The sequence below is a fragment of the Thamnophis elegans genome, chromosome 12 (assembly GCF_009769535.1).
Source record: "Thamnophis elegans isolate rThaEle1 chromosome 12, rThaEle1.pri, whole genome shotgun sequence".
NCBI lineage: Eukaryota > Metazoa > Chordata > Lepidosauria > Squamata > Colubridae > Thamnophis > Thamnophis elegans.
In genome coordinates this window covers 46,331,379-46,357,412 of record NC_045552.1, presented here as the reverse complement: position 1 = coordinate 46,357,412, position 26,034 = coordinate 46,331,379, and the positions used below count along the sequence as shown (strand labels likewise).

General features: G+C 46.5%; 1 protein-coding gene across 1 annotated transcript; it reads left to right on the top strand.

The window, feature by feature from the left end:
* The first annotated feature begins 785 nt into the window (after positions 1–785).
* On the top strand, positions 786–2,771 carry LOC116516192 (brain-specific homeobox/POU domain protein 3-like). Its single transcript, XM_032228606.1, has 2 exons — positions 786–905; positions 1,845–2,771. Exons 1-2 carry the CDS (start codon positions 786–788, stop codon positions 2,769–2,771), a joined length of 1,047 nt encoding a protein of 348 aa, XP_032084497.1.
* The last annotated feature ends 23,263 nt before the right edge of the window (positions 2,772–26,034 follow it).

Genomic DNA, 26,034 nt, shown 5'->3' with positions numbered 1-26,034 from the left:
CTGCTCCGGCCCTCTGGAACGACCTCCCCCCGTAGAGATTCGGACCCTCACCACCCTTCAGGCTTTCCGCAAAGCCGTCAAGACCTGGCTGTTCCGGCAGGCCTGGGACTGATGAGTTCCCAGCCCCACTCGAATTGTTGTGGCTGTTGTGAGTTTTTTTTAAACTGTTCTTTGTAATTTGTTTCTCGTTTTGTTTGTTCTTGTATTGTTCCCTTCCCCTTGGTTTGTTAGCCGCCCTGAGTCCCTCTGGGAATAGGGCGGCATACAAGTTTAATAAACCCAAACCCAATACACTACTGATTTGGAGAATTCGGGCGCCGGAAAGCCAAGGCATCCAAGAAGCCTAACTTCTAGGGTCATTTTTCAAAGCAGAGAACGGGAGGTTCTCCTAGCCTCTCCCACCCAGCTCCATCCTTCTTCTCGGAGCTCTCATTGCTCAGCAACTTGGCCCCAACCGGTTGGCAGCGAGAAGGATGCCGTCGGACCGGAGAGAAGCCCGCCGCTGCAGCCTTTTCCCTCCCGATGGCCAGGATCGGAGGCAGGGAGACCAAAAAGCGGCACCTCCGAAAGGGGGGCGGGCACGGGCCGCTCTTTCAGCCAATGAGGAGGCAGCCCGCTGGAAGGGCGTGGCCAGGACGGTCCTATAATGTCATTCAGGGTGCCGGAGCGCTCGGTCAGAGACAATAAGACGCGCCGGCGAGCTGGAGCGGCCACCTGCTCGCCTCCTCTGGTTTTTCCTCGCCGCCGCTGCCGCCGCCGCCGCCGCCGCCCCCCTCGCCGCCACCATGATGTCCATGAACAGCAAGCAGGCGTTCAGCATGCACCCCATCCTGCACGAGCCCAAGTACACCCACCTGCACTCCAGCTCCGAGGCCATCCGGAGAGCCTGCCTGCCCGCCCCGCAGGTAAGGGGAAGCGAGGGGGGGGGGAGGGAAAGGAAGCGGTTGGGAGTTTAGGCTGGCCAGGTTGGGTCTCCTCGCCCCCCCCCCCTTTCCCAAGGTGGAGGCTCCAGGAGAGCTGCAAGCGTTCCCCTCTCTCTGGGGTCCCTATTCCCGGGAGAAGACCAAGCGGGGATCGGGTAGGCTTCGGAGAGAGCTTCGCAGATCTCTCCGGGGAAAATCTCCCGGGACGTTCGCGGGATGCAGACGGCACCGGCTACATCCCCATTCACCCCCCAACCCCGCCGCGACGCCAAGTGGGGGGGAGTTTCAAAGTCCCTCTCAGTGTAGCTTCTCGTTTGGGAGAATAATCGACCTGAAAAACGTCGCGAAATGCTGTTGGACGTCCCCCCACCTCCTCCAGCTTCACTCCTAGTCCCTAAAGCGCACAACTGCTAAAAAGAGAGAGAGAGAGAGAAAAAAAACCCCAACTTCTCCCTCTTTCAAGCTCTTTCAGGGTTTGAAGAGACGTTTTAGTCTCTGCTGGGACGTCTGAAGGAGAGGGGTGGGCGGTTGGGATGCGTCCCGGGAGGCCTTAGAGAGAGATTGGTGGTCCGGTGGGCAAGAATTGGCTAGGATGAAGACAGATTCGGGAGGCGGGTGTCTTTCTATGTTGGCTGCGTATGCTGGGAACTGTAGTTGCGGGATATCTTAGTGGCCCAAAGGGAGAAAGCAGTGGGGCGAGGGGAACCCAGGCGGTGTGGGGCGGAGGGGGGGAACCTTCCGAGGATGCCGGATTTTCCCTTTTGGGAGTTCGCCCGTCGGGCCTGCTGAGCCAGGAAGGAGCCAGGGCTGGCAAGCCAAGGGGGTTGGTGATGGGAGGTCTCCCGGCGGCTCCCCTTCTCTAAGCCCGGTGTCGTCTCTTTTCTCCCCCCCCCCACCTCTCCGTCCCTCTCAACCTCGCAGCTGCAGAGCAATTTCTTCGCGGGCCTGGATGAGACGTTGCTGCGCGGAGCAGAGGCGCTGGCGGCCGTGGACCTGGTCTCGCAGAAAAGCCACCCCTTCAAGCCCGACGCCACTTACCATACCATGAGCAGCGTCTCCGTCTCCTGCACGCCCACCTCCTCCTCCGTCCACCTGCACCCAGCCTCGATGCTCAGCGGCCACGCGCACCACGCGCCCCCGCACCAGCCGGCCCAGGGCCTGGAAGGCGAGCTCTTGGAACACCTCACCTCGGCCTTGCCGCTGCCCGACGTGGGCGCCGCCTCGGCCCACCCGCACCCTCATCATTCCGCCCACCTGACGGGCCTCAACGGGCTGGGCCACCCGGCGCACGGGCAGCCGCCCCTGGCCATGGGGCCCCACCCGCCGCACGGCCTGGCCTCGCACCCCGCCGTTCTGGCCGGCCCCGAGACGGAGACGGACCCGCGGGAGCTGGAAGCCTTCGCCGAGCGCTTCAAGCAGCGGCGCATCAAGCTGGGCGTGACCCAGGCCGACGTGGGCTCGGCCTTGGCCAACCTCAAGATCCCCGGCGTGGGCTGCCTGAGCCAGAGCACCATCTGCCGCTTCGAGTCGCTGACCCTCTCGCACAACAACATGGTGGCCCTCAAGCCCATCCTGGAAGCCTGGCTGGAGGAAGCCGAGCGCGCCCAGCGCGAGAAGTTGGCCAAGCCCGAGGCTTACTCGACGGGCGACAAGAAGCGCAAACGCACCTCCATCGCGGCGCCCGAGAAGCGCTCGCTCGAGGCCTACTTCGCCGTCCAGCCGCGGCCCTCCTCCGAGAAGATCGCCGCCATCGCCGAGAAACTGGACCTCAAGAAAAACGTGGTGCGGGTCTGGTTCTGCAACCAGAGACAGAAACAGAAGCGCATGAAGTTCTCCGCCGCTTATTAGGGACGCTGCGGACGGGAAAGGAGGGAAGGGGAGCTCGATCGGCCGGCCGGCCGGCCAGCCGCTGCCCCACGCCGCGCGCAGGACTCGGAGGCGCGGCCGGCTTCGGACGGTGAGACGGGGCCCCGCTTTCCCTGCTCGGACCGCCAGGCCTCGAAGTGGAGGCCTGCTTCCTCGGTGGGCGCTTCAGCCATCCAGGACTTTGGGAACCGCCCCTCCCTCCTCCGGCCGAGGTGTGCGCGTCGTGGGGCGAGCGGATAAGAACTGAGTCCCGCGCCAGCGGGGGAAACCAACCAAACCCAACGAAGCAGCAAAAGACATTCTCTCGTTTTCTAAATAAAAGAACAATACGAACAATTAAAAGCGTTACACCGAAGGGAGGGCTCTTCCCTCCCTCCTCCTCCAGGGGGGGGGCTCCCCCTCCTCACGCCTGTACCGTATCCCTGGTGAGTGGCAAAAATGGGGAGTTCTCCCCCCTCCCCCGTGCGTTTCTTTTCTTTTTGATCGAACAGAAGGGAGGGGAAAACTTTCAGTCCTGGTATCTTAACCCCCATCCCGTGAATTTACAGGGTGGGGGAACTACTTGCATCGTTTCTGTATTTACGATATGCACTTATGTGGGGCGAGAGTGAGTTTTTGACTGCAGTTTAGTACGCGAAGGCCATATACCGACTTCGACCGAATGGTTCTTCCCCCTTTATTTCGGCCGATGGGGGGAAAAAAGAAGGAAAGAAAGAAAAGAGACGAACTATCCAAAGCAGAACAAAAAGGATCTCCGTGACTTCAACCCCGCGCCACCAACCCACACTCCCACCAGCCCATCCCGCTCCGGCTTCCCTCCTCCGCATGCTTCGGGTCTCCTCCCTTCTCCCGATCAAAAGACCCCCCCCCCTCCTCGCCTGGTTTGCAATAAAGTGTTGTGTTCCTACCTCATCCGTCGAAGCGAGAAAGAAAGGAGAAAGTGACGAGCGAAAGCAAACGGGGCCAAAGAAACCGGCGGGCCAGCGCTACCGCTGGGGCTGCTTTTCAAACCGGAGCCCTGGCGTTTGTCCGGGGGGAGGGGGGACGTGGGGGTGGGGGTGGAAAGAGAGAAATGCTTTGATTCAACTTTAATTTGACATGACACGAAAGAGGTGAATGGCTGTAGAATTTCACTGTAAAAAAAGGAGGGGGGGGGAGGAAGGAAAGGACCGCGCTTTGACAATCAATTAAACCTCGCGTTCGTGACTCCTGAGCCCGTTTGGAATATCGCTAGATTTTCACGAGGGAGGCGCGCTTGAGTCTCGAGTCACTGTTCTGATCGTCAGAGTCCCAGTTTTTCTTCTCCTGTTTCCTCTTCTTTCCTACCCTCTTCCAGTTCCTCCAGGGACCCGTTTCTTAGGGAGGGGAGTGGGGGGGAGGAGGGGGGGTGCTTCTTAATTTATACGCCTTTTAAAAAACAACAACGACGAGCACCCTGTTTCGCAAAGTTATTTGCAAAAATAATAATAATTCACAGAGCACTTTCAAAAAAAAAGATTGCTTTCCCTTCGGTTGCTTTATCTAGGGAGATGTCCTCCGTTTCTTTTATCTTTTCTTTAAAAAAAACGGGGAGGGGGCTGGAGGGGTGGGGGAGCAAGGGAGAGACTCTACCGTTTGTGGGGGTGTGAGAGGAACGCCTTTTTTGTGTCGGTGTATGCTCCAGAATTTCAAATAAAACATGCACGTTTTACCTCTTCCCCGTTCCACGGCTTTGGCTAAAACCCGTCGAGAAGCGAAACCCTAAGCGAAAAGGATGGGGGGGGGGGGTTTGCAATCGAAATTTAAACCCGCTTTCTCTCCCGCCCGCTCCCGGATCGGTAGAGGCGTTTTGTTCCGCGTGTGACTCTGCATTTGTGCGTTGCGAGGATGAAATGATTCCCATTCGTTTCAGTCTTAAGATAAGTTGCGTGGATCCAATGCCGTTCAGAAGGCAACCGATCAAAGATCATTCCGACCCCCCTCCCCATTTCAAGCTCTAAATTCCCACGTTCATACAACACGATTCGCTTAACCCGATCTAGTGAAGACTTCGTGCCTAACTTGGCATTTAGATTAGTTGGTTGGGTTGTGTGTGTGTGTGTGTGTGTGTGTTTTTTAGCAGATGCACCAATCCAGCGGTTTTGCTACTACAGTGTGTTGTGAGCACCCAGCAAACATCCGGGTTGCATTACCCCGTTGTGTGAACTCCGCCAGTTCCCCAGACCGAATAAAGACTCTCGCTTGGCGGGCTGTTCACAGTTCGCAAATTCCGATCCTCAGCTAGCTAAGCCGGGCTAAAGTTTCGTTTTAATCACAGACCCCGGTCCTAAGTAAGAAGGCCACGTTCAGCTGCTAGCAGATGATTAACAATAGCAAAATGATAACGATCATTTCTTAGATGATTTTCCCCGCCCCTCCAAAATCCTAAGGATTTTTGTTTTTCTGTTTGGGGTGTGTGCGTGCGTCTGTGATTTGTATTCCTCTTTTGATTCCCGTCTGGGATTCCCCAGCTGCTTCTGCAGCTCCGAGGGCGGGGCGAAGGAGCCCCCGAGACACGAGAAATCAACCAAATATTTCATTACAGGCTGTAGATTGAGTTGTCAATATAACCCTTTGAAGCTGAAAATGCTTTCTATTAAAGTGATTCCTGATCAAAAGTAGACAGGCGGAAAACAGCTCGCGGTGAGAGAGAGGGCGGGGGAGAGGGAGACAGACAGACAGACAGACAGACAAACAGAGCAGCATCCTACAAACTGGATGGCCTGTCGCACTACAACACCTGTCATCCCCTGTCCGGGCCATCCTGGCTGAGGATCATAGAACTTACACTTGGTCCGGTCTGAATGGGGAAGGTGTTTCCCCCCCCCCATTTTTTGTTCTTTTTTGAGTGGGCGGAAAATATTGGGTCTCATACATCAGAAGCCAGTTTTGTTCAGACTTCATTAGCTGCAAACAGGTGCCCTAAAAAAACATTGGAAGCCTTCCTTCTGTGGAGTGTGTCCTGGCTGGGTGAGTGTCACACCATTACTGCACTTTCAAAAAAAAAAAGAGTGTTGGGTCCCTCTTTCGTTTTGCAACCACCTTGTAGTGCAGGCTAGGCTACATCAAAGAGTAGAGCGTGCTCCAATTCCGAATGGAACCATCCACACCGCTGTCGGATTACATGCCTCATCTCATTTCACTCTTGGTCCTAAGATCAGAAAGAACAAACACCCCGAAATTGTTTTAGTGTATGTACGCATGTATTAAATGTATGTAGAGACCCAATCCGCAAGTTATGTGCAAGACGCGAGGGAGGCAGGTCGCTTCTTCTTCACCATTCTAGCAAGAGGAATGTGGAGACTCGGGGAAAGAATCCAGAAATGGAAAAGTTGTTCCAATAAAACTCACACATTCTGACACTACAGAGTGTTAACGGATGCAAAGCACGTGGGGGTGCTTTTCTGACTCGATCGCCCCAAGACCCAATGCAGGAGACCATCGTTCCCTTCCAACCAATCGGCAAGCCTTTTTCTCTGGATATTAGGAGCAGCTAGCAAACTTCCAAGAACCCCTACTGTGGATTTCTCTGTGTGTCCTACCAGTGGCTCGTTCTGACCCAAGAGGTCACTTAGCTTTCGTTGACTGGAGAGAGAGAGAAGGGCTGAGTAAGCGAAGACTGCAGAAAGATGGCCAGGAAGCTTCTGGATTCATCAACAGAGCCTCTTTCGGGCACCGTACCAGACTTCGATGAAGATAAGATCTAGGCTGTTTTGCTGGCAGGAAGGAAATTATTGGTGTCCTTCTCACCTGGGAAGCTCACTCCTGAGTAGGATAGGACAGGTGATGCTTCTGGCCATTGCCACCTTCAAGAAAATGCCTCGCACATTTGAGCAGGAAAGCAGGAAAATCTAAGACCTCTGATAGCAGGACATGTTTAACTGGTCAAGGTTGGGACAGGGGGAAGCAGGTTTTCCAGCCACCTAAAACACCAGGAAAGTCCCAAAAAGGCTGGGGTTCAAGTACCTTCACAGAGCTGGCAACTGTGTGGTGTGAATCCAACCAACTAGAACTCTCTCCTGCTCTCCAGTTGTTCTTCTCTTTGTGCTGTAGCTTCTAAGTGGGATTGTAAACTTCTCTAAGAGTTCCAGGTGGTACTCATAAAACACGTGTTACTTGATGACTGCATGAATCCATCTTTCTGGTGTGGTACAATTAATTAACCGAGGCTAGCCAAATGGGCTGGAGTTGCACAGGACGCTTAGCATCCACACAACCTTACTTGTGATCGGGAATAAAGCTCAAAAACATCCAGAAGGTTTGAAAGGTTGTAACTGACCTGTGGAAGCAAGCTGGAAGCTGGTGTCTCAGAGTCCATCACACCCAACCCTTTGGCTTGAAAGTAGGTTGGAGCTACAGTGCAGCCCCTAAGAAGGTTGGATCTGAGATGGGTGGCTTTCAGGTCTTGACTCCAAGAAGAAGACAGCCAGGGCAACCAATCTGCCCCACTGCCCAATCGTGCCCAGTGTAGTGTCCAGTGTACAAGACTGCCCAGTCTTGCCAACTTGAAGACCTGACTGGGGATTCTGGAAGTTGAAGTCCACAAGTCTTAAGGTTGCCAAGGTTGGGCACCTCTGCGGTAGATTGTTTGGTGTCATCTCTAGTTATTATTTGGAGATGGACATGTCCACCCATCAGCCTCTCAAAAATAAAGTAGTAAAAAACCCACAGCTGCCAGACGTTCATATATGTGAAAAGTAGGCAGACCTTAGGATCCATTTCCAGGCACCCCTCCACACATCCCTACTTTGCAGGATAAGTTTCTGTTTCTCTTAAGTGTAAAGGTCACCTCCTTATTCACCCCCGTTTGGCTAGGAAAGTGTATGTGTGGAAGAGACCGCGCCTGCATTCCTACTCAGAAGGTACCCATAGGGAGCAACAACAGCAGAGTTTGCCTTTCATTAGTTGGTCTGCTGTGATTCAATAGGGCCACAATCTTGGACACCCTCCAAGATTGGGCTAGTGGGAGGGAGAAGGATCTTGGACACTCTTCCTTTGGGCTGGAGTGAGGAAGAGATGAATCTCTGTATCAGTGACATCCTGGTTGTAAACTTATGCCATGGAAAATGCATGCAGGTTCTCTAGAAAATGAACTGATTTGAGCCACGGAAGTCTCCGTGCTAAGTTTTTTTTTAAAAGGCAATCATAAAAGGGACCAGAGCCAATGGGAACTAGCCAGGAATCTGCTTTCGATCCATGTGAAATACTTAAGTCCTGCAAAATTCTGGATGGAAGGGGGAAACTGGACCATCAGTTCCTTAATGTGTTGCCTTGTTTAATTAGGACTTGGTAATGGAATAAAATAATACTTTAAAATAATCAGAGAGGGGCAACAAAAGAATGCCTTGTCTTGGATTTGTTTTCACCGGCAGTGGGTTCTTCTCTGAATTTCTTAGCAATCTCCCCCAAATATGGTTTCTCCCCACCCAAAGAATCTCTCTTAAGCAATCTCCTATAATAGAAACATTGAATTAACTGGGACATAACTTTCAGGTTTAAAAAAGGCACATCTAGAGGATGAAATAATATCAAACCAGGTTTCTGCAAATATTCACAATTTGTGTCTTTAAAAAAAAACCAATTTAGCACACTTTGTATTAAGAGGGCTTCCCACCTCTCCTATCCAGCTCTGCCTAACAATTACTCCTTCCTTAAAATGCCTGGGGATCTCTTGAAAAAGGACAATCAGGGAAATGTTTTTTACAAAATCTTGCAACTAAAGCTTTATCTGTTCCCTTCTTTCCTTTGGTGGAAACATATGGAGGTTTTGAGAGTGACTGTGGACGATCTGAAGGCATTTTCAGATCTACCAAGATGATTGGAGGACTGCAGACTAAAACACATGAAGAACGTTTGCAGGAACTGGGAATATCTAGTCTAGGGAAAAGAAAGACTAGGGGTGATATGATAGCTGTGTTCCAATATCTGAGGGGTTGCCAGCAAGAGGGGGGAGGGGGTCAACCTATTTTCCAAACCACCAGAAGGCAAAAGATGAAACAAAGGATGAAAAACTAACCAAGGAGAGAAACAACTTAGAACAAGGGAGAAATTTCCTGACAGGTTAGAACAATTAACCAACTGGATGACTTGCCTTCAGAAGTTGTGGGTGCTCCAAAAATTAAAGTTTTTAAAGAGATTGGTCTGGAATAGTATAGAGGATGTCCTGCTTGAGCAGGGGCTGGACTAGAAGACCTCCACGGTCCTTTCCAACTCTGTTATTATCTAATAAGCATCAAGTATTAAAAGGAGATTATACTGCACGGAACACAGAAGCAGCTGTAAACTGACACCAAGAACTTTTCTTGTTCCAGCGGGGCACCCAATTTGCTTTTAGGATTCCCTGTCCCATCGCCCACTAATCCAAAATGCTCTCGCATGAAAAGCAGTCCCCATTAGCCACATCCGAGAGTTTTCCTTACAGTATTTCATAAGCTAATTGTTGGGGGAAAGGAAAAAAGAGTTGTTGGAAGTTTGCTTTGAGCAAAAGCACTTTTAGATCTACTGGGGTTCACTCAGGGGCTTGTCCTGATCCCGTCGTCCTGGCTTTCTTCAGATCAAGCAGGAAGAAATCACATCTATTTTAAAAAACCTAATGGTTTCTTCTGCATGCTCATCTGGAATTGACTTGCCCTCCCTACGCGTGGAAAGAAATTAGCAACAAGAAATATATCCAAGGGTGCTATCTTCCAGCTACTCTGGAGGTTTAGGAAGGTGGGGTGGGCACGACTACGACCCTTTTTATTTTGAATTTTTTCGTAGCCTCACCTGGCAGACTAAAGGGTCCTTCAATGTCTTCTTGCAGGGTTGAAATTTCTAGGGTGAGCTAATAGATGAGGCTTGTCCAAGCAACGGGCAAACAAAATAAATAAACAGGGAAACAAATGAAGAGGATTGTGAGGTTGATAGGTGAGGCACAGACCCCTGGGGAAATTGCAAAAGTACCCCTGCCCTGCCCAGAAATGGAAGGTGCAGAGCAAAGTCCTGCCATCCAGCCCAAACACGCTGGGAAACAGTATAAAAATCATAACAAACAAACAATCAGTAAATAAAAAGAACCCTTCGGAAGCAGATCAAAGGAAAGCTTTCCCCAATCGGGTGCCCCTCCTTCTCCATCCCCCACACTCCATGTGTCCAGCAGGGACCCCCGTCATTCATGTCAGAAAGCAGGCATGCTGGTTGCGGTGATGAGATTTGGGATCCTGAACGGAGCCTCCTTGGGACCAATGACTCCCTGGGGGCTGTTGTTAGGATCCCGCTGTGGAAGTCCCGGGCAGAGAAAGGAAGTCCCTGTTCCTTGTTTCCATTGCCTTTTCCCTCCTCCCCTTCCCCCTCGCCCCGTTTCTATTTTTGTTGCTCTTAAATATACAGGTTCGTTGAAATCTTCATGGCTCAGTCACGTGAGTGGACCTAGCCTCCCCGTCCTCCTTTAAGTCCTGCGCTACTTCTACTGGCTGCAAATTCCTTGAATTTCCTTGGAGGGATGTGTTTTGTGTGTGTGTGTGTGTGTGTGTGTGTGTGTGTGTGTGTGAGAGAGAGAGAGAGAGAGAGAGAGAGAGAGAGAGAGAGAGATTGAGAGATTAAGTTCTTCAAAACATATATCACCTAAGCAAAGAACAAAGAATGAGTCCCTGAATCCTAGAAAAAAAAATGCTAGGAATTAATAGTCTTGGGAAGGGAAAAAAGCAATTTTACTAAAAGAAACGATGAAAAAGAAAAAAATATTGAACAGAGAAAATAAAAACAAAGAGGAATAAAAACAGTTGTTTTAAATAAATGGTTCCTATAAAAAGAGAAATGAATATTTGGGCCGCTCTACAAAAGGCTTACTTTACAAAGTAAGTAAGTTATGCAGTTTTTGGAAAATAAGAGTCTTAAAATGTGTCTGGTCCAATTTATTCCTGCAGCTTTCCAGAAGAAAAATTGGAATCTCTTTCTTTGTCAAACTTTAAGAGAGTCTTTAATATGCTTGAAATGATTGATGATGATGATGATGATGATGATGATGATGAAGTTTTTAAAAACTCCACTGTCTCCCCTCTGTTGAATTTCTAAACTACTCTCAACTGCTTGAAGCAATCCTCTGTACCAGAAAGAGAGAAGAAGAGGAATAAATGTATACAATATGGCAATATTACCTTTGCTAAGAATTTGGTATTTCTTTTTTAAGAAAAGAAAGCAATCAATTAGACAGTAATGTGATCACCGCTCTAGGTGATGTGCAGTCAAAACTATTTTTGAGGATTCCTCTCCAGTGTGGACTTCAAGCTAGCATCGGATAACAGAAGTTTCTGCCTCTAGTTATTACTAGAGAAATCTCCTTATCGATTCCTCTGGAGACCGGAAATTTGAGCTAACAGCTGCTTGTTTTTTTCCTCTTATGCAAAAGTTGGTTTCTTTGGGATTTAGATTCTGCAGTTCCCAATGGGCTTTGAATTCATCTTCCAGAGAAGAGGATCTACTTAATTCTGGGAGACAATTTTTTGTTGCTTTGGATAAATTTTAGAAACAAATTCGGGGTTTCTTAAGGAGCTTGACCACCAAGTCGCTTTATAGGAGAGACGGGCAGGCAGAGAGATTTTATCAATCAATCAATCAATCAAGAAGCTTTGCCTAATTTTGGCAGAAAAGAGGCTGGGAAGATCTGCAGCGGAAAAAGATGGGCAGTGAAACGCAGCTTTCCCTCCTGAATAAAAGCTCAGTCCTGATAACAGTATTTAAAAATTACATTTATTTTGAAAAAGCTTACTCCTATATCAACTTAGCCTACAACAATAACGGTAGAATGTCAACATTTTCTTCTATTTGTAATAGGACTTAAAAAAAAACCCTCTTCAAATTTCCTATTCGGTTCATTCATTCATTCATTCATTCCAGAATAAATCAAAACATTTAATAAGCTCGTTTGATTTATTCTGGAACACAGCAGAGGCTTCTTACATGTTGATAGGCTGTGCCACCTTTCTAAATAGTTCAAAACAATTCTGATTTGAGAAAGAGAAAGAGGGGAAGATGGAACATTCCTTCTAGGACAGCTATAAAAACGTTGTGGGAATCGTTTGGATGACTGTGGCACGAATTAGCCCCTAACATAGCACCATTGAGTCCCCATTGCTTAATTTGTTTTAACAAAATAAATAACTCAGAAGATTTCAAAGAACGTTTTTAAGGGACAGAATTCTGCTGGTTGGTGGGCAGAGCAGAACTCAAACTTCCAAGCCGTGGAAATCAACGGTTTTTATTCACTTGGCCAAAAGGTTGGTGGCTTTTTTGCTCACTTCCCGGACTGCTGCCTGCCCCCCCGCCCCCCCCGCCCTTCGATCTCTTTTCTGTTCCAAGCCTTCTTCTTGGCCTCGATTGACAACGCACGGGGCTTCCTTGGCGCTTGGCATTCTGCCTGGGGACCACATTAAATCTTCTCTCCCAGGCATTAGGCAAAGAGAATGGGCTGGACAGTGACTTTCTGCATGAATGAGAGGCTTTTGGAGTGTGTGTGTGGGGGGGAGGGATAATCAGCTCTCCATCACTCCTGTGGCTTCCTTTAATGATCCTCCTCCCGCCGGACTGTTGTTTTCAGGACCCTGGACAGCGCACAGAGCCCTCCAAATACAAGGAAGCGCTTTATGGAGGAACTGGGGACGCGGCGGGAGCTCTCCAGGGTGCTGAAACAACTCCTGGCAGCAGGACGGAGAAGATTTCTCTCTCTCTCTCTCTCTCTCTCTCTCTCTCTCTCTCTCTCTCTCTCTCTCTCCCTCCCTCCCTCCCTCCCTCCCTCCCTCCCTCCCTCCCTCCCTCCCCTCGTCTTCCCATTTCCATCCAATCTCCATTGGAAACTCTCCGGCAGATCCTGGACAGGACGCTACATGCAGCTTTCAGCTCCCTTCAGCTCAGCTGCCTTCTGCTATGTTCTTTAGTCGGAGCCCTGTTTTTTTTTTTCCATGCCACGAAATACGCATTTTCATAAATAGACCTTGGCCAAGTGCTGGGTATGAAAATTTAATGAAGTCTGGATGTTGAGTGCTGCCTGGGGGGCCTTTGAGAATCATTTCAGTGCAACATTAGCAGGGCCCCTTCTCCTGCTCCCCCTTCCTCCCCGTCGTTGCTCTTTCCAAGAGACATCAAACCCTCCATGGCTGAAGACAGGACACGCACCCGGACTGGTTAGATCCCTTTCTTTACAGAGCAGGACATACGTGTGTGTGTGTGTGTGTGTGTGTGTGTGTGTGTGTGTTAGCAGCAACTCCCCCATCCGTAAAAAGAGCCTTTCTAAAGCCTGTCTTAGGAGGAAGGGCAAAAAGTGGAGGGATTGGGCAAGCATGAGCAAAGCCACAGGTGCCTCTCCCACTCCTGTCCTAGTATTAAAAGTTTTAAATGTGCACGATGCAATATTTATCACCTGAGATAATAAAAAGGCGAGCCAGTATTTCCTCATTGCAAAATTCAAACAGCTTTAAGCAAAAATGCTTCTCCTGAGGAATCGATCTGGGCTGGGAGGATTGTTTCAGGAGGAAGCACTTCCCCAAATTGCAGGATCGCTTTGTTGTCTGTCTTGTTTCTTTTCTTTTTCTTTTGTGAGGAATATTTATCTGAGAGCATCTTTGGAAGGCCATAAAATCAGCCCTCTCCTCTTAAGGTGTGGCTGGAGCAGGTAAGGGCTGTTTTCCTTTAAAAGGGAGGAGGCCTTCAGGGGGGCAAGAGAGCCAGGAATTAAAGGGGAGTTATGAGAAAAGTGAAAACCTTTGGGAGATTATGCAAGCCATTGTCTTTTATGTTAGAACAAAAGTCAACATCCTTCAACAACCAACTTTGCATTCATGGGTTAATGTTTGGACCAGGATAAGACAGAACAACTCTTAATCTGAATAACTCAATCAAATGCTTGGGGCAAGCAACAAGGGTTGTTTTGCACAGTTAAGAAAGGCAACTAAAGGGTTACTTGCTAATTTATTATAAATACCAGCCTTCCAGCTAACCTACCTCCTCTGCAGTCAGCTTTAACTTTCAGGTCAGCTGCTTATCTAGACAACTGGCTGCATGGAATACAGTGGCAGATTTGATTTGTTGTGTTGTGGTTTGGCTTTAAGTGGAGGAGCTGTCGGGATTTCCCGTGGATGTTGGTTATGAATTTGGCAAGCTCAATTCACAGATATTCCTCAAAAATCCTGTCCTTCAGGGAAGGTGAAAACTTTCCTCTTCTGGTTGAGAACTCTGACTAACAGTCATTTCCTATACATAACATTTAGTAGGAAGTAAATCATTAGTAGACCGCAATCCCATATGGCCTCGGAGGAAGTTCATTGAATTGAACGACTCTTATTTCTCAGTAGATATGTTTAGAGTGCATCTGGTGGAGAGCTTAAAGTGAGTTCCTTCACTCATAACGGTGCCCAAGACTGCAGATGTTTCAATACAGCATTCTGTCAACCGTTCCTCCCTACGTCCCATAAATGTTGCCCTTAGCATCTGTTCGTTGAGGTGCATTGCTGAACCCAAGGTTACTCTGGGCTGTTAGGATTAGCCCCTGACCCATTAAAAAAGCCCATTTAAGGAGAAGCCACAGTCCCACAATCTTATGGTGGGGATGACTTTGATGGCAAATCATTCTGCTTGCTCCTCCTTCTGTTTCATCGTCTAGTTCTGGATTTGCTGTTGAACATCCTATTCTTTGAAGGATTGCACTAGTAGGAAGGCTGCTTTGACAGCTAAGGAAAAACATATGTGCATATTTGTGTGTCCATAGAGTGTGTGTGTGTGTGTGTGTGTGTGTGTGTGTGTGTGCATGGAGGAAGGGAGAAAGCAGAGGAAGAATATAGCTGTCCCCACAGCACTCTTTCTGATGTATCTATGCACACATATCAAATGACCTGAGCAGATTCAAGTTACTACTTTGCTTCCTTAAACTAGCATTTCACAAATAGCGACTTTCAAAATGCATTGGATTATGAATATCATCCCTCCCCGGATACCCCATGGTGGAGCTTCGACTGATGGGACCTGTAGTCCATCACATCTAATGGATGTCAAGTTAAGGAAATCTGTCCCAATATACAATGTATATATAAGTGTACATTTTAAAAACAATAATGCTTAGGTCCTTGGTGAGGACCTGAAGTGTTAAGTTCCCATCAGTCTTAGACTGAACTTAACTGCTTCTTACTCCCTCATAATAAATGAAAAATTGGTGGGAACATAGAGTTGAGAAAGTAGTTGAAAATGTTACAATGTTGTGAGATTTCTGAATAGAAACTGATAAAGTCTTGGCTCATAACACATCAAAATATAACTGGTTGAAAAGAAGAAGGAGTGGATCATGGAACTAACATCTAAACTTCTTTGTCTTTTGCTCAAGGGGTGGGGGAATTGGGAATCTTGGAAATCCACAATACGTTCCACCACCGTTGGGTTGAGAGAGAATGAATAGCCTCAAAATCACTCATTCAGTTTCCGTAGCTGGGAATGGATTTGAACCAGGATCTATTTGTGCTGGTCAAAACTTTAACCACTACATCACACTGCCTCCTCAGTCTTGAGCAGGGCTTCATGCCATGTAAGTGTGAGTTATCAAGGTAGCTTTATTACAGAGCCAAAGAACCAGAAGCATGGAATTATGAAGGTATTCAGCAGTGGTACAGCTAATTTCCATCCTAGAGTTGTGGGCCTTTCATTAATAGAATAATAATAATAATAATAATAATAATAATAATAATAATAATAATCCATCAAAGATCCAGATTTGCCTATCCCAGGTCCTTAGTAAGGACTCGATAGGTAGACAAAAATGCTAAACCCATACTGAACATCTGGCTGTGTGTGATGAGCAATAATAATAATAATAATAATAATAATAATAATAATAATAGCAGCAGCAGCAGCAACAACAACAATAATAATCCAGGCAACCATTGATATGAGGTCTGATGAGAATTCCTGCTCAGGACATAGGGTTGAATTAGAAGATTACTAACTCTATATTTTTATGGTTCTATAATTCTAGGCGCCCCAGTGACACAGTGGTTAGAATACAGTAGGTTTGCAGGCTGCCCACAGTTTGGAGTTTGATCCTGTTATGGCTCAAGGTTGACAGCCTTCCATCCTTCCATAAAAGGAGGATCCAGATTGTTGGTGGCCATATGCTGACTCTGTAAACTGATCAGAGAGCACCATAAAGCACCTTGGAGTGATACATAAGCCTAAGTGCTATTGCTATAGCTAGTTAAGTCTGTCTGTCTATTTATCTCTATCTATTTATTTTCTATCTATCTATCTATCTATCTATCTATCTATCTATCTATCTATCTATCTATCTATCTATCTATCTCTATTATCTCTCTCTCTCTCTCTCTCTCTCTCTCTCTCTCTCTCTCTCTATCTATCTATCTATCTAGTCTCTCTTTCTCTCATATCTATCATCATCATCTTATATCTGCCTGTCATCTATCTATCTACCTATCCCACCTACCTACCTACCTACCTACCTACCTACCTACCTACCTACCTACCTACCTATCTACCAGCTATCTATCATCTGTCTCAGTGGTGGGTTCCAGGCGGTACGCCCCAGTACACGTGTACCGATGCCTGCCGGAAGCAGCAACCACCATACCAGAACAGTGTTTTGGAGGGCCCACCCTCGTTCCTTATCTGTATTTGAAGGAAATGGGTCATTTGTGCATGCATGCGCAGCATACAGCGCGTGCGCGACACTCCGCCGAGCAGCTGGAGCTTTGTAGGTGGTGGGTGTGCATGAGCGCGCAGCGCGTGCTCATGGTGGGCACCCAGCCCCGTCGCAGCGTACCGGTTGTGACAGGCTCTGGAACCCACCACTGATCTGTCTGTCTAACTGTCCATTTATCTTTTCTTTATTTTCCTGTCCCATACCCTTCCTCTTTCAAGAATTGGAATTCTTAGCTGGGGATTCCTAGGTAATGCCAATGCTGTGGGTCCAATTGCAAAGTCAAAACCACACACACACTGGAACAAACCATGGGGCCTTTTCTATGATGCTGCCAAGAAAGCCACCTAGTTGCAATCACTAGGAGTCCACTGTAACTTGAGAATGTCTCTGCTTTTTTTTTTAACCTAGCTAGAAAAGATGAATTGCTTTCTTTCTGCCTTTGTCCCAATGAGCCCTTGTGCCAGGGAAAGTAATCAGTCTAAAAGGGATGAAAGAGGATAGCCCTCTGCTAGACTTGAAAATGCTTAAGTTCCGCTTGTTCTCAAGCTGGCTCCATCATAGAGATGCCATTAAGTCAGGTGGGAGATGCTGGGATTAAAGAAAGGTGGAAGAATCCTTGGATAGGTACTATATCCTATTAAGCTTATATGGTGTGCTGCTATTAGAATAGAATAGAATAGAATGAAATTGAACGGAATGGCACGGCATGGCACGGCACAGCCCAGGACATGATAGGATATGATATGATATGATAGGATAGGATAGGATAGAATAGAATAGAATAGAATAGAATAGAATTCTTTATTGGCCAAGTGTGATTGGACACACAAGGAATTTGTCTTTGGTTTATATGCTCTCAGTGTACATAAGGAGAATAATATACATTCATCAGGAATACAAAGATACAACATCAATCAAGAATAAAAAGATAGTCAAGGTTCCTAATAAGCTATCAAATAAAAACAATGTAAATTGAAAGATACAAGCAACTTGGTTATAGTAATAAGTTGGAAGAGAGAGATACTAGGAAGGAAGAGAAGAATAATAGTAATACAGTCTTAGTAAATTATTTGACAGTGTTGTGCGAAGTAGTTGTTAAGCAGAGTGATGAAGCAAATATTTAAAAACTGTATCTACTCTCAAGTTATTAAGAAAGCTCCAGGCTTTCTAAAGTGTTTAACAGAGTTTTAGAAGTGAGAGGCATCTTTCAAATAAGGGGCAATTTTGGGGGTGTTAACTCTTATTGCAATGCTTTTATTGAAACAGCATAACAGAGATCTGGAACCTGTGGCCCTCCAGACATTGCTAAAACACAATGCCCTGCATTGTCCATTTTGTTGCTGAGATTTGTAACTTGACAGCCCCAGAAGCCACAAGATCTCCAGCCCTTCGACAAAAGAAAGAACAGGTCCTGGAATCCTGGCTAGAGAGGCTTCTTGAGAACAGCACTCCAGCGAAGAGTCAATCCTGCTGAAAGGTCTTGTCATAGGCTAGGTGTTTGGGCTGAGTTTCAAAAAGTTGCATTTTGAGCAAGGCATGGCCTTAAAGACAGCGTTGGTCCATTGTAGGGGAAATCAATCCTTGCAAAGTATCTTCTGATAAAAGCATCATTATGGCTTGGAGGAATAAAAGGATATCTGTGAGTGAAGACTTCCAAACATTGACCTACACAACAGTTCAAGGGGTATTAGATCTTGAGTTACTGCTGCCTTCTATAAAGCATCACTCTTCTAAACATCTGGATGGTGCTTTCCTCCTGGTTTTTAGGAAATCCATTAAAACAGGGCTATTTGCTCCAGGCATCAGGGCTGGTGGTACATGACCTGTTCTTCTAGCAACCTAAGCCATCTTATCCTTGGTGGTTTTTGAAATAATTAGACTTCCTGTAGTATACATTGCTACACCCAGTGTAGGTAATTATTTTTTAATGAATTGCGGTTGCTGCTCTTTTATTGTAATGTGCACTGTATGTTTCCAACCTAATTTATGATGATTGGGATGTCCGTGGTTCATAGGTGGCTTCAGTTGGAGATACTTATAAACCCCGTAAAATGAATGAATGAATGTAAAGAGTGACTCAGTTCTTATGGGAAATGTTTGGGCCTCACCAGGCTACAGTCAACGGTTCCTTGGAAGTATTTCTGATGCTCTCAGAAGACCATCCAAACTGAAGTTTTGGTAAGGCCACACTTGGAATACTGCATCCAGTTTTGGTCGCCATAATGTAGAAAAGATGCTGAGACTCTCGAAAGAGTGCAGAGAAGAGCAACAAAGAGGATTAGGGGACTGGAGGCTAAAATATATGAAGAACAGTTGCAGGGACTGGGTATGCCTAGTTTGATGAAAAGAAGGACTAGGGGAGACATGACAGCAGTCTTCCAATATCTCAGGGGCTGCCACAAAGAAGAGGGAGTCAAGCTATTTCCGAAGCACTTGAAGGCAGGACAAGAAGCAATGGATGGAGACTAATCCCATCAGATCGCACAGGGTAGGCCTCCTCCGAATTCCATCCGCCAGTCAGTGCCGACTGGCGACTACTCGGAGGAGAGCCTTCTCAGTTGCAGCTCCTACGCTATGGAACAATCTCCCCGTGGAGATTCGCACCCTCACCACCGCCCAGGCCTTCCGCACAGCCCTCAAGAACTGGCTAGCCCGTCAGGCCTGGGGATGAAAAATCTTAGTTTGTCCCCTCCCGAATGATGAATGAATGTTGTGCTCTATTTTTAATATTATGTATTGTCTTATGTCTTTCGTCTTTGTACCCCCTTTCCCGTGTTTTGTAAGCCGCCCTGAGTCCCCTCAGGGAAAAGGGCGGCCTATAAATTATAATAAACATTCTAAACAAACATTCTAAACATTCTAATCAAGGAGAGAAGCAACTTAGAACTACAGAGAAATTTCCTGAGAGTGATAACAATGAATCAGTGGAAAAACTTGTGAATGCTCCAACACTGGAAGTTTTTAAGAAGAGATTGGATAACTATTTGTCTGAAGGGGTGTAGGGTTTCCTGCCTAAGCAGGGGGTTAGACTCCAAGGTCGCTCCCAACCAGAGGTGGGTTCCTACCAGTTCGCACCTATTCGGTAGAACCGGTTCGTCAAATCTACCGAACCGGTTAGAAGAGGTTCCACCAGTGGACCCGGAAAGCAGGCCACACCTACAGAAGGGGTTCCAAAAATTTTTGAAACCCACCACTGGTCCTTGGATATGATTATTCTACACTATCATGCTCCTATTTATAAAACTCAGTGCCTCTGTGAAAGGTAAGGATGACTACTGTGTTTGTGGTGCAATCAGAACATTGCGTGTGTTGAAGTTGTTTTAACGCAAACCAAAGATGCCTTTTAAAAAACAAGTTTACATCCTATTCTTATGCATGCCAGTGCTGTGTGTGAGGTAATTTAAGGTGGTTCTGACAAGTGTCGTCGGCTTCTTCATATCCGGTCACATGGGCGGCAAGCCACTCCCATCCGGTCACATGGGTGGCAAGCCACTCCCACAAAGGAGGCCACAGCCACAGAGTAGGTTCGAACAATTTTTGAAACCCACCACTGCTCCCAACCCTGTTATTCTATTCAAGTGTGCAAACTGCGACTCTAAAGTTGCAGGTGGCTTTCACAAAACATGAAGCAAAGTTTCTCCAATAGTTCATAACAATTTGTCATGTTAGAAGGGAGAAAAACAGTGACTGGTGAGTTAGGAAATTGAATCTTCTTTTATTTATCTTCTTAAAGGGGAAATAAAATCAGGCCTTGTTTTCCATCTGGTTCTACCAATTGCTTTTGAGGGCAAGTCCTCAACCAGCTTTACAAGGGCTGACTTTCCAAGTTACTTAGAGTCGGGTAGGGGTTAGCATAAAAAGCGCAGAACTTGAGACCTTCAGATGTAACTTGAGGGCTTCTCTTCGAGTTGCTACAAAATTGTATTTTTTTTTTCATATCATACAATGGAGAGTTTATGAAATACAACCAGATGAATGGCACTTGATTCAACTTGACTCAAGTCAACTTGACTCAAGCTTTCCTTCTAGCCTTAGCTGTTTCTTTGCCCGTCCTCTGCTCCATCTGTTGCAAAAGCTCCATCTGAAGCATAGAACAGTTTCTGAAATGATGTGGGTAGGTTGGGATGCTTTTCTTCTAAGACAGAAAACCAGCTTAAAATCCAACCCAGTAGATCTTTCCGGCTTTGCGTTTCTCTATATACATCTTGCTAGGCCCTGGACTTCAAAGCAAGAGAATCCAGTGCTGAACTTTCTTAGAGAACAGAATCATCCACAGTTACTTGTCGTGATGATAGATGTGCCTTCAAGCATAGGGGGAATCCACTTTTATTTATTAGAGGCATGAAAATAAGAATGGGAGGGCAGGGCTGACTGGATTTCCAACCTGTGGGATACTCAGAGGGTAGCAATAGCAATAGCAGTTAGACTTATATACCACTTCATAGGGCTTTCAGCCCTCTCTAAGCGGTTTACAGAGTCAGCATATCGCCCCCACAGCCTGGGTCCTCATTTCACCCACCTTGGAAGGATGGAAGGCTGAGTCAACCTTGAGCCAGTGAGATTCGAACCGCTGAACTGCAGATAACAGTCAGCTGAAGTGGCCTACAGTACTGCACCCTAACCACTGCGCCACCTTGGCTCATTAATGAATGAGCCAAGGTAGTGTTACTGTTGTAACTGTGTCTATCTCCCTTACTGCTGGTTATTCTCTTTCCTTCCACCTTTCCCAGCATTAGGGCTTTCCCAAGACAGCTAAATCCTCACAATGGAATAGAAATAAAGCAGAATAGAGCAGAGTAGAGCAGAGTAGAGTAGAGTAGAGTTGAATAGAGTTGAATAGTGTAGAGCAGTGTTTTTCAACCTAGGCAACTTGAAGCTGTCCGGACTTCAACTCCCAGAATTCCCCAGCCAGCGAATGCTGGCTGGGGAATTCTGGGAGTTGAAGTCCGGACATCTTCAAGTTGCCAAGGTTGAGAAACACTGGTGTAGAGTGAATAGAATAGAATAGAATTCTTTATTGGCCAAGTGTGATTGGCCCCAAAGGAATTTGTCTTTGGTGCATATGGTCTCAGTGTACATAAAAAAATACATTCATCAAGAATCATAAAATACAACACTTAGTGATAATCATAGGATACTAAATAAACAATCAAATTATGCTAGGAAACTAAATAAAACAATAAAAATCATAAAGATACAAGCAACAGGTTACAGTCATAAGTGGAAGGAGATAGGAATAGGAAGGATGAGAAAAATAGCAATAGCACTTATATGCCGCTTCACAGTGCTTTCCAGCCCTCTCTAAGCAGTTTACAGAGTCAGCCTCTTGCCCCCAAAAATCTGGCTTCTCATTTTACCAACCTCAGAAGGATGGAAGGCTGAGTCAACCTTGAACCTGGTGAGATTTGAACTTTCAGGCAGCCAGCAGTCAGCAGAAGTAGCCTGCAGTACTGCACACTGAATGATAGTAATACAGCCTTAGTAAATAGTTTGACAGTGTTGTGAGAATTAGTTGTTTAGCAGAGTGATGGCATTGGGGGAAAAACTGTCCTTGTGTCTAGTTGTTCTGGTGTGCAGTGCTCTATAGTGTCGTTTTGAGGGTAGGAGTTGAAACAATTTATGCCCAGGATGTGAGGGTAAATATGTCCAAAGTAGAATCATTTGAGCTTGGTCATTTGTGTCTTTGGTGGCAACTTTGGATTGATTTGTCCGAATGTCTCTTGATTTGTTTCCTTGACTGTCTTCAACATGCTTGAGAACCTTCTCCAGTCCCCGAGGTTAAAAAAGTGAAGAAGTTTCAATAACCTCCTATCTTGCTTCTTTCAAAGAAATCTTAAATATGGAAGAGGAGCCACAATTCATTTCATACCCATTTAGCTAAACTGAAATTGTTCTGGCCCACTCCCTTGTCTTCCATGTTTTGGAATGTCATCCCTGATTTACTATCCAAAGGCCAGACAAAAATAATTCTCTAATCTTGACCTTATTAGCTGCTCCTAACACATTTGCTGCTCCTCTTGTATGAATAATGCACAAGATTCTAATAAATAGGGGGAAAAAACCAAGAGATTTTGGCCACTTTCTTTTGAAGTATTGCATGATGTCACAAGGCAATGATTGTTTGGCCGATTGGAATGACTTCTTATCAACACAGAAACTCCTAAAACTTCTACACTTTTCTACATCAGGGGAAGCAATTAATATACAGTATGTGGCAGATTCTGAGCATTTAAGTTGGTTGCTGAAATATAACAAACGGATCATTTTGTTGACCGAAACCAACAATTTCTCTGCATAGATAACTGCTGATGGCTTTATTTATAATTTCGATTGGATTTTTAAAGTTGGTGGAAGGTGAAATGCATTGGCTGGGCCTCGGAGGTTTATGGCAAAAGAAACTGATATTTGTGTTACGTCTTGAAGCTGAGGCCAGAGTGCCATCTGTTGGACATGTGGTTCTCCTAGATTTGAGGCATTGATCAAGGGGGTGGAATATGATGGGGAGGAGGAGGGCAAGTCCCATTAGCCAGATGTTGCTGAGTTTTATATCACGTTTATTGCTTGAAAGGACTGCTACATGAATTAAAAAAAGAACACTCCCATTTAAAAAAAAACAGACCAACAATCTTAGACCTGCCCATTATATAATCAAGATAATTAGGGGACTGGAGGCTAAAACCTACAATGAACAATTGCAGGAACTGGGCATGGCTAGTCTAGTGAAGAGAAGGACCAGGGGAGACATGATAGCAGCCTTCTAATATTTGAGGGGCTGCCACAGAGAGAAGGGGGGGTCAAGCTATTTTCCAAAGCACCCAAAGGCCAGGCAAGGAATAGTGGATGGAAACTGAACAAGGAGAGATTCAACCTAAAAATAAGGAGAAATTTTCTAACAGTGAGAGCAATCAACCAATGGAACAGAAGTTGCCTTCAGAAGTTGTAGGAGCTTCATCACCGGAGGCTTTCAAGAAGAGACTGGACTGCCATCTATCAGAAATGGTATAGGGTCTCCTGCTTGGGCAGGGGTTGGACTAGATGATCTACAAGGTCCCTTCCAACTCTATTGATCTGTTAATATAACCCCAGAGGTTAAAAAGGGGGTTGGAGAGGAGGAAGAATTAAAATAGCAGTTCCCAGAGAAATAAAGATGCAATTTCCTTGTTTATAGACTATTAAGCCCAGGGGTGGGTTGTTACTGCCGGTTCGGTGTGCAATTTTTTTTTGCATTAAACGTTCTTTAGGCATGCTAACAGTGCAACAGAAAAAGCCTCTAGAACAGCAGCCCCCAACCTTTCCATGCACATAGCTTTTTTCCATGGGCCGGAGGTGCATTTGGAATTGGTCTGCAGAGATCATAAGCCCACGGAGGTCTTAGTGCTTCAGATTGTGCAGTGTGTTCTACAGCGTAGATTCTACCATGCTTCCCTCCCCCCTCACACCCCTGCCGGACCTTTGGGTGTTTGCCACAAGATAATAGCGGTCATTAATTCCATGTGCAAACTGGCCATTGAACCGTGTCATCAGCCGAGTCGCCGAAGCTGCGTATCGCAAAGCAACCGACAGCGTATCTCCTTCAAACTCCTCTCTTGCTCCTCATTCATCATGTTTGTGGTCTTCTCTGCTTGCTACCTGCTTGAAATATTAACTTGTGGGAGCCCCCATGCCAGTCAGGGGGTTCCGCTCCACCCTGTACGTGCTTGTGCTTTGTTCACCAGGGTTCATGGCCTGAATTGGCTGCCTCACCGCCCGTCTTTTCCCAAAAGTGCTGAGCGTAATGTATCAAGGAGATGGTTGATTGGACTACAAGGCTTGGCTAGCAATAAAGCAGCTTTGCCTGGGCATGAGGGCGCCAGCTCAGGAGAATAATAGGGGCAGCTTTGGGCAGTCTCAAGGGGTTGGCTGGTGGAGAGGAGAGCCAGCCAATTTTGCTCTACCTTAGGATCTTTTGGATTCTGGTGGTTATCTCACTCCTGTCTAATGGTATAGTTGGCCTTGCCAACCTAAGCGAGTGGGAACACCTTTGGCCCCAAGCAACCCTTCCTTTGAGCACCCTTGGCTCTGGCTCAACATTTTATGAGAATCAATAAACATCTGGGATTTGTTTCCACCAGGAATGCTTATGGGCTCTCGGCTCTTACTACTGAGAGGCCTGTCAGCTCAAACAGCTTTATCCACCTCCCTTCTTTTGTGTGTCCTGTTAAGTAAGGATTCCTCTAAATCCTCTTTCCGCAAGGTAGCATCTTTAGATTGTTGCCACCCAATGGATCTGGAGAATGGCCAGATACAGATTAACAGAATCTTGTAGGTCATCTAGTCCAACCCCCCCACCCAAGGAGACCCTACACCATTGTTGACAGATGGCAGTCCAGTCTCTTCTTGAAAGCCTCCAGGGATGAAGCTCCCACAACTCCTGAAGGCAACTTCTGTTCCATGGATGGATTGTTCTCACTGTCAGAAAATTTTTCCTTATTTCTAGGTTGAATCTCTCCTTGATCAGTTTCCATTCATTGTTCCATGTCTGGCCTTTGGGTGCTTTGGAAAATAGCTTGATCCCTTCCTCCCTGAAATATTAGAGACTGCTATCACATCTCCCCTGGTCCTTCTCTTCACTAGACTAGCCATGCCCAGTTTCTGTAACCATTCTTCGTATGATGGAGAAGAATGCCCTGAACCTACAACTGATGGGTCAAGGGATGGATATGGTCCCCAGACTTCCAAGGCATAATCCAAAACTGCAAACAGGCATACACAAAGGAAGAGCTTCTCCTGACATATAACTGCAAGGAGGAACTTTCCATAATTCATCCCACCTTACTCTGGATACCTCTGTAGATGATTACTCATGCCGTTTCCTAAATTTCAACCAATGGCTGTTCCAGGAAAGAAGGTTCTTTTTCCCCTGGAAGAGAGCCCTGAATTGGAGTTGGTCTGTCTCTCTTTCAGTAGGAGTCCAGGCCAGGGGTCAGCAACCTGTGGCTCTGGAGCTGCATGTGGCTCTTTCATCCCTCTGCTGTGGCTCCTTGTCACCAATTGGCTCCACAATTGATAGGGCTTTCGGTTAAGACAGATAGAGGAAAAAGGACGCTACGCTAGGAGGAGACTCTGTGGTGAGGGAACTGGACTTCCAGTCAGCTCCAGAATTGAACACAGGGCTTCTAGATAGGACCTTTGTGGCTCTTTGAGTGTTTAAGGTTGCCAACACCTGGTCCAAACAAATGGGCTCTTGCTTGAAAGAGTCCATTTGTCTCTTTTGCTTGAAAGAAGAAAATCTCCTTGTTTCTTCCATTTGCTTGAAAGAAGCTTCAACTTGCACCTCTTCAAGATTTAAATAGAAATAGAAGAAGGTGACTCAGTGGCTCAGATGCTGAACTTGTCAATTGGAAAGGTTGGCAGTTCAGCAGTTCGAATCCCTAGCGCTGTGTAATGGAGTGAGCTCCCGTTATTTGTCCCAGCTTCTGCCAACCTAGCAATTCGAAAGCAGGTAAAAATGTAAGTAGAAAAATAGGGACCCCCTTTGGTGGGAAGGTAACAGCATTCCGTGCACCTCAAGCATTT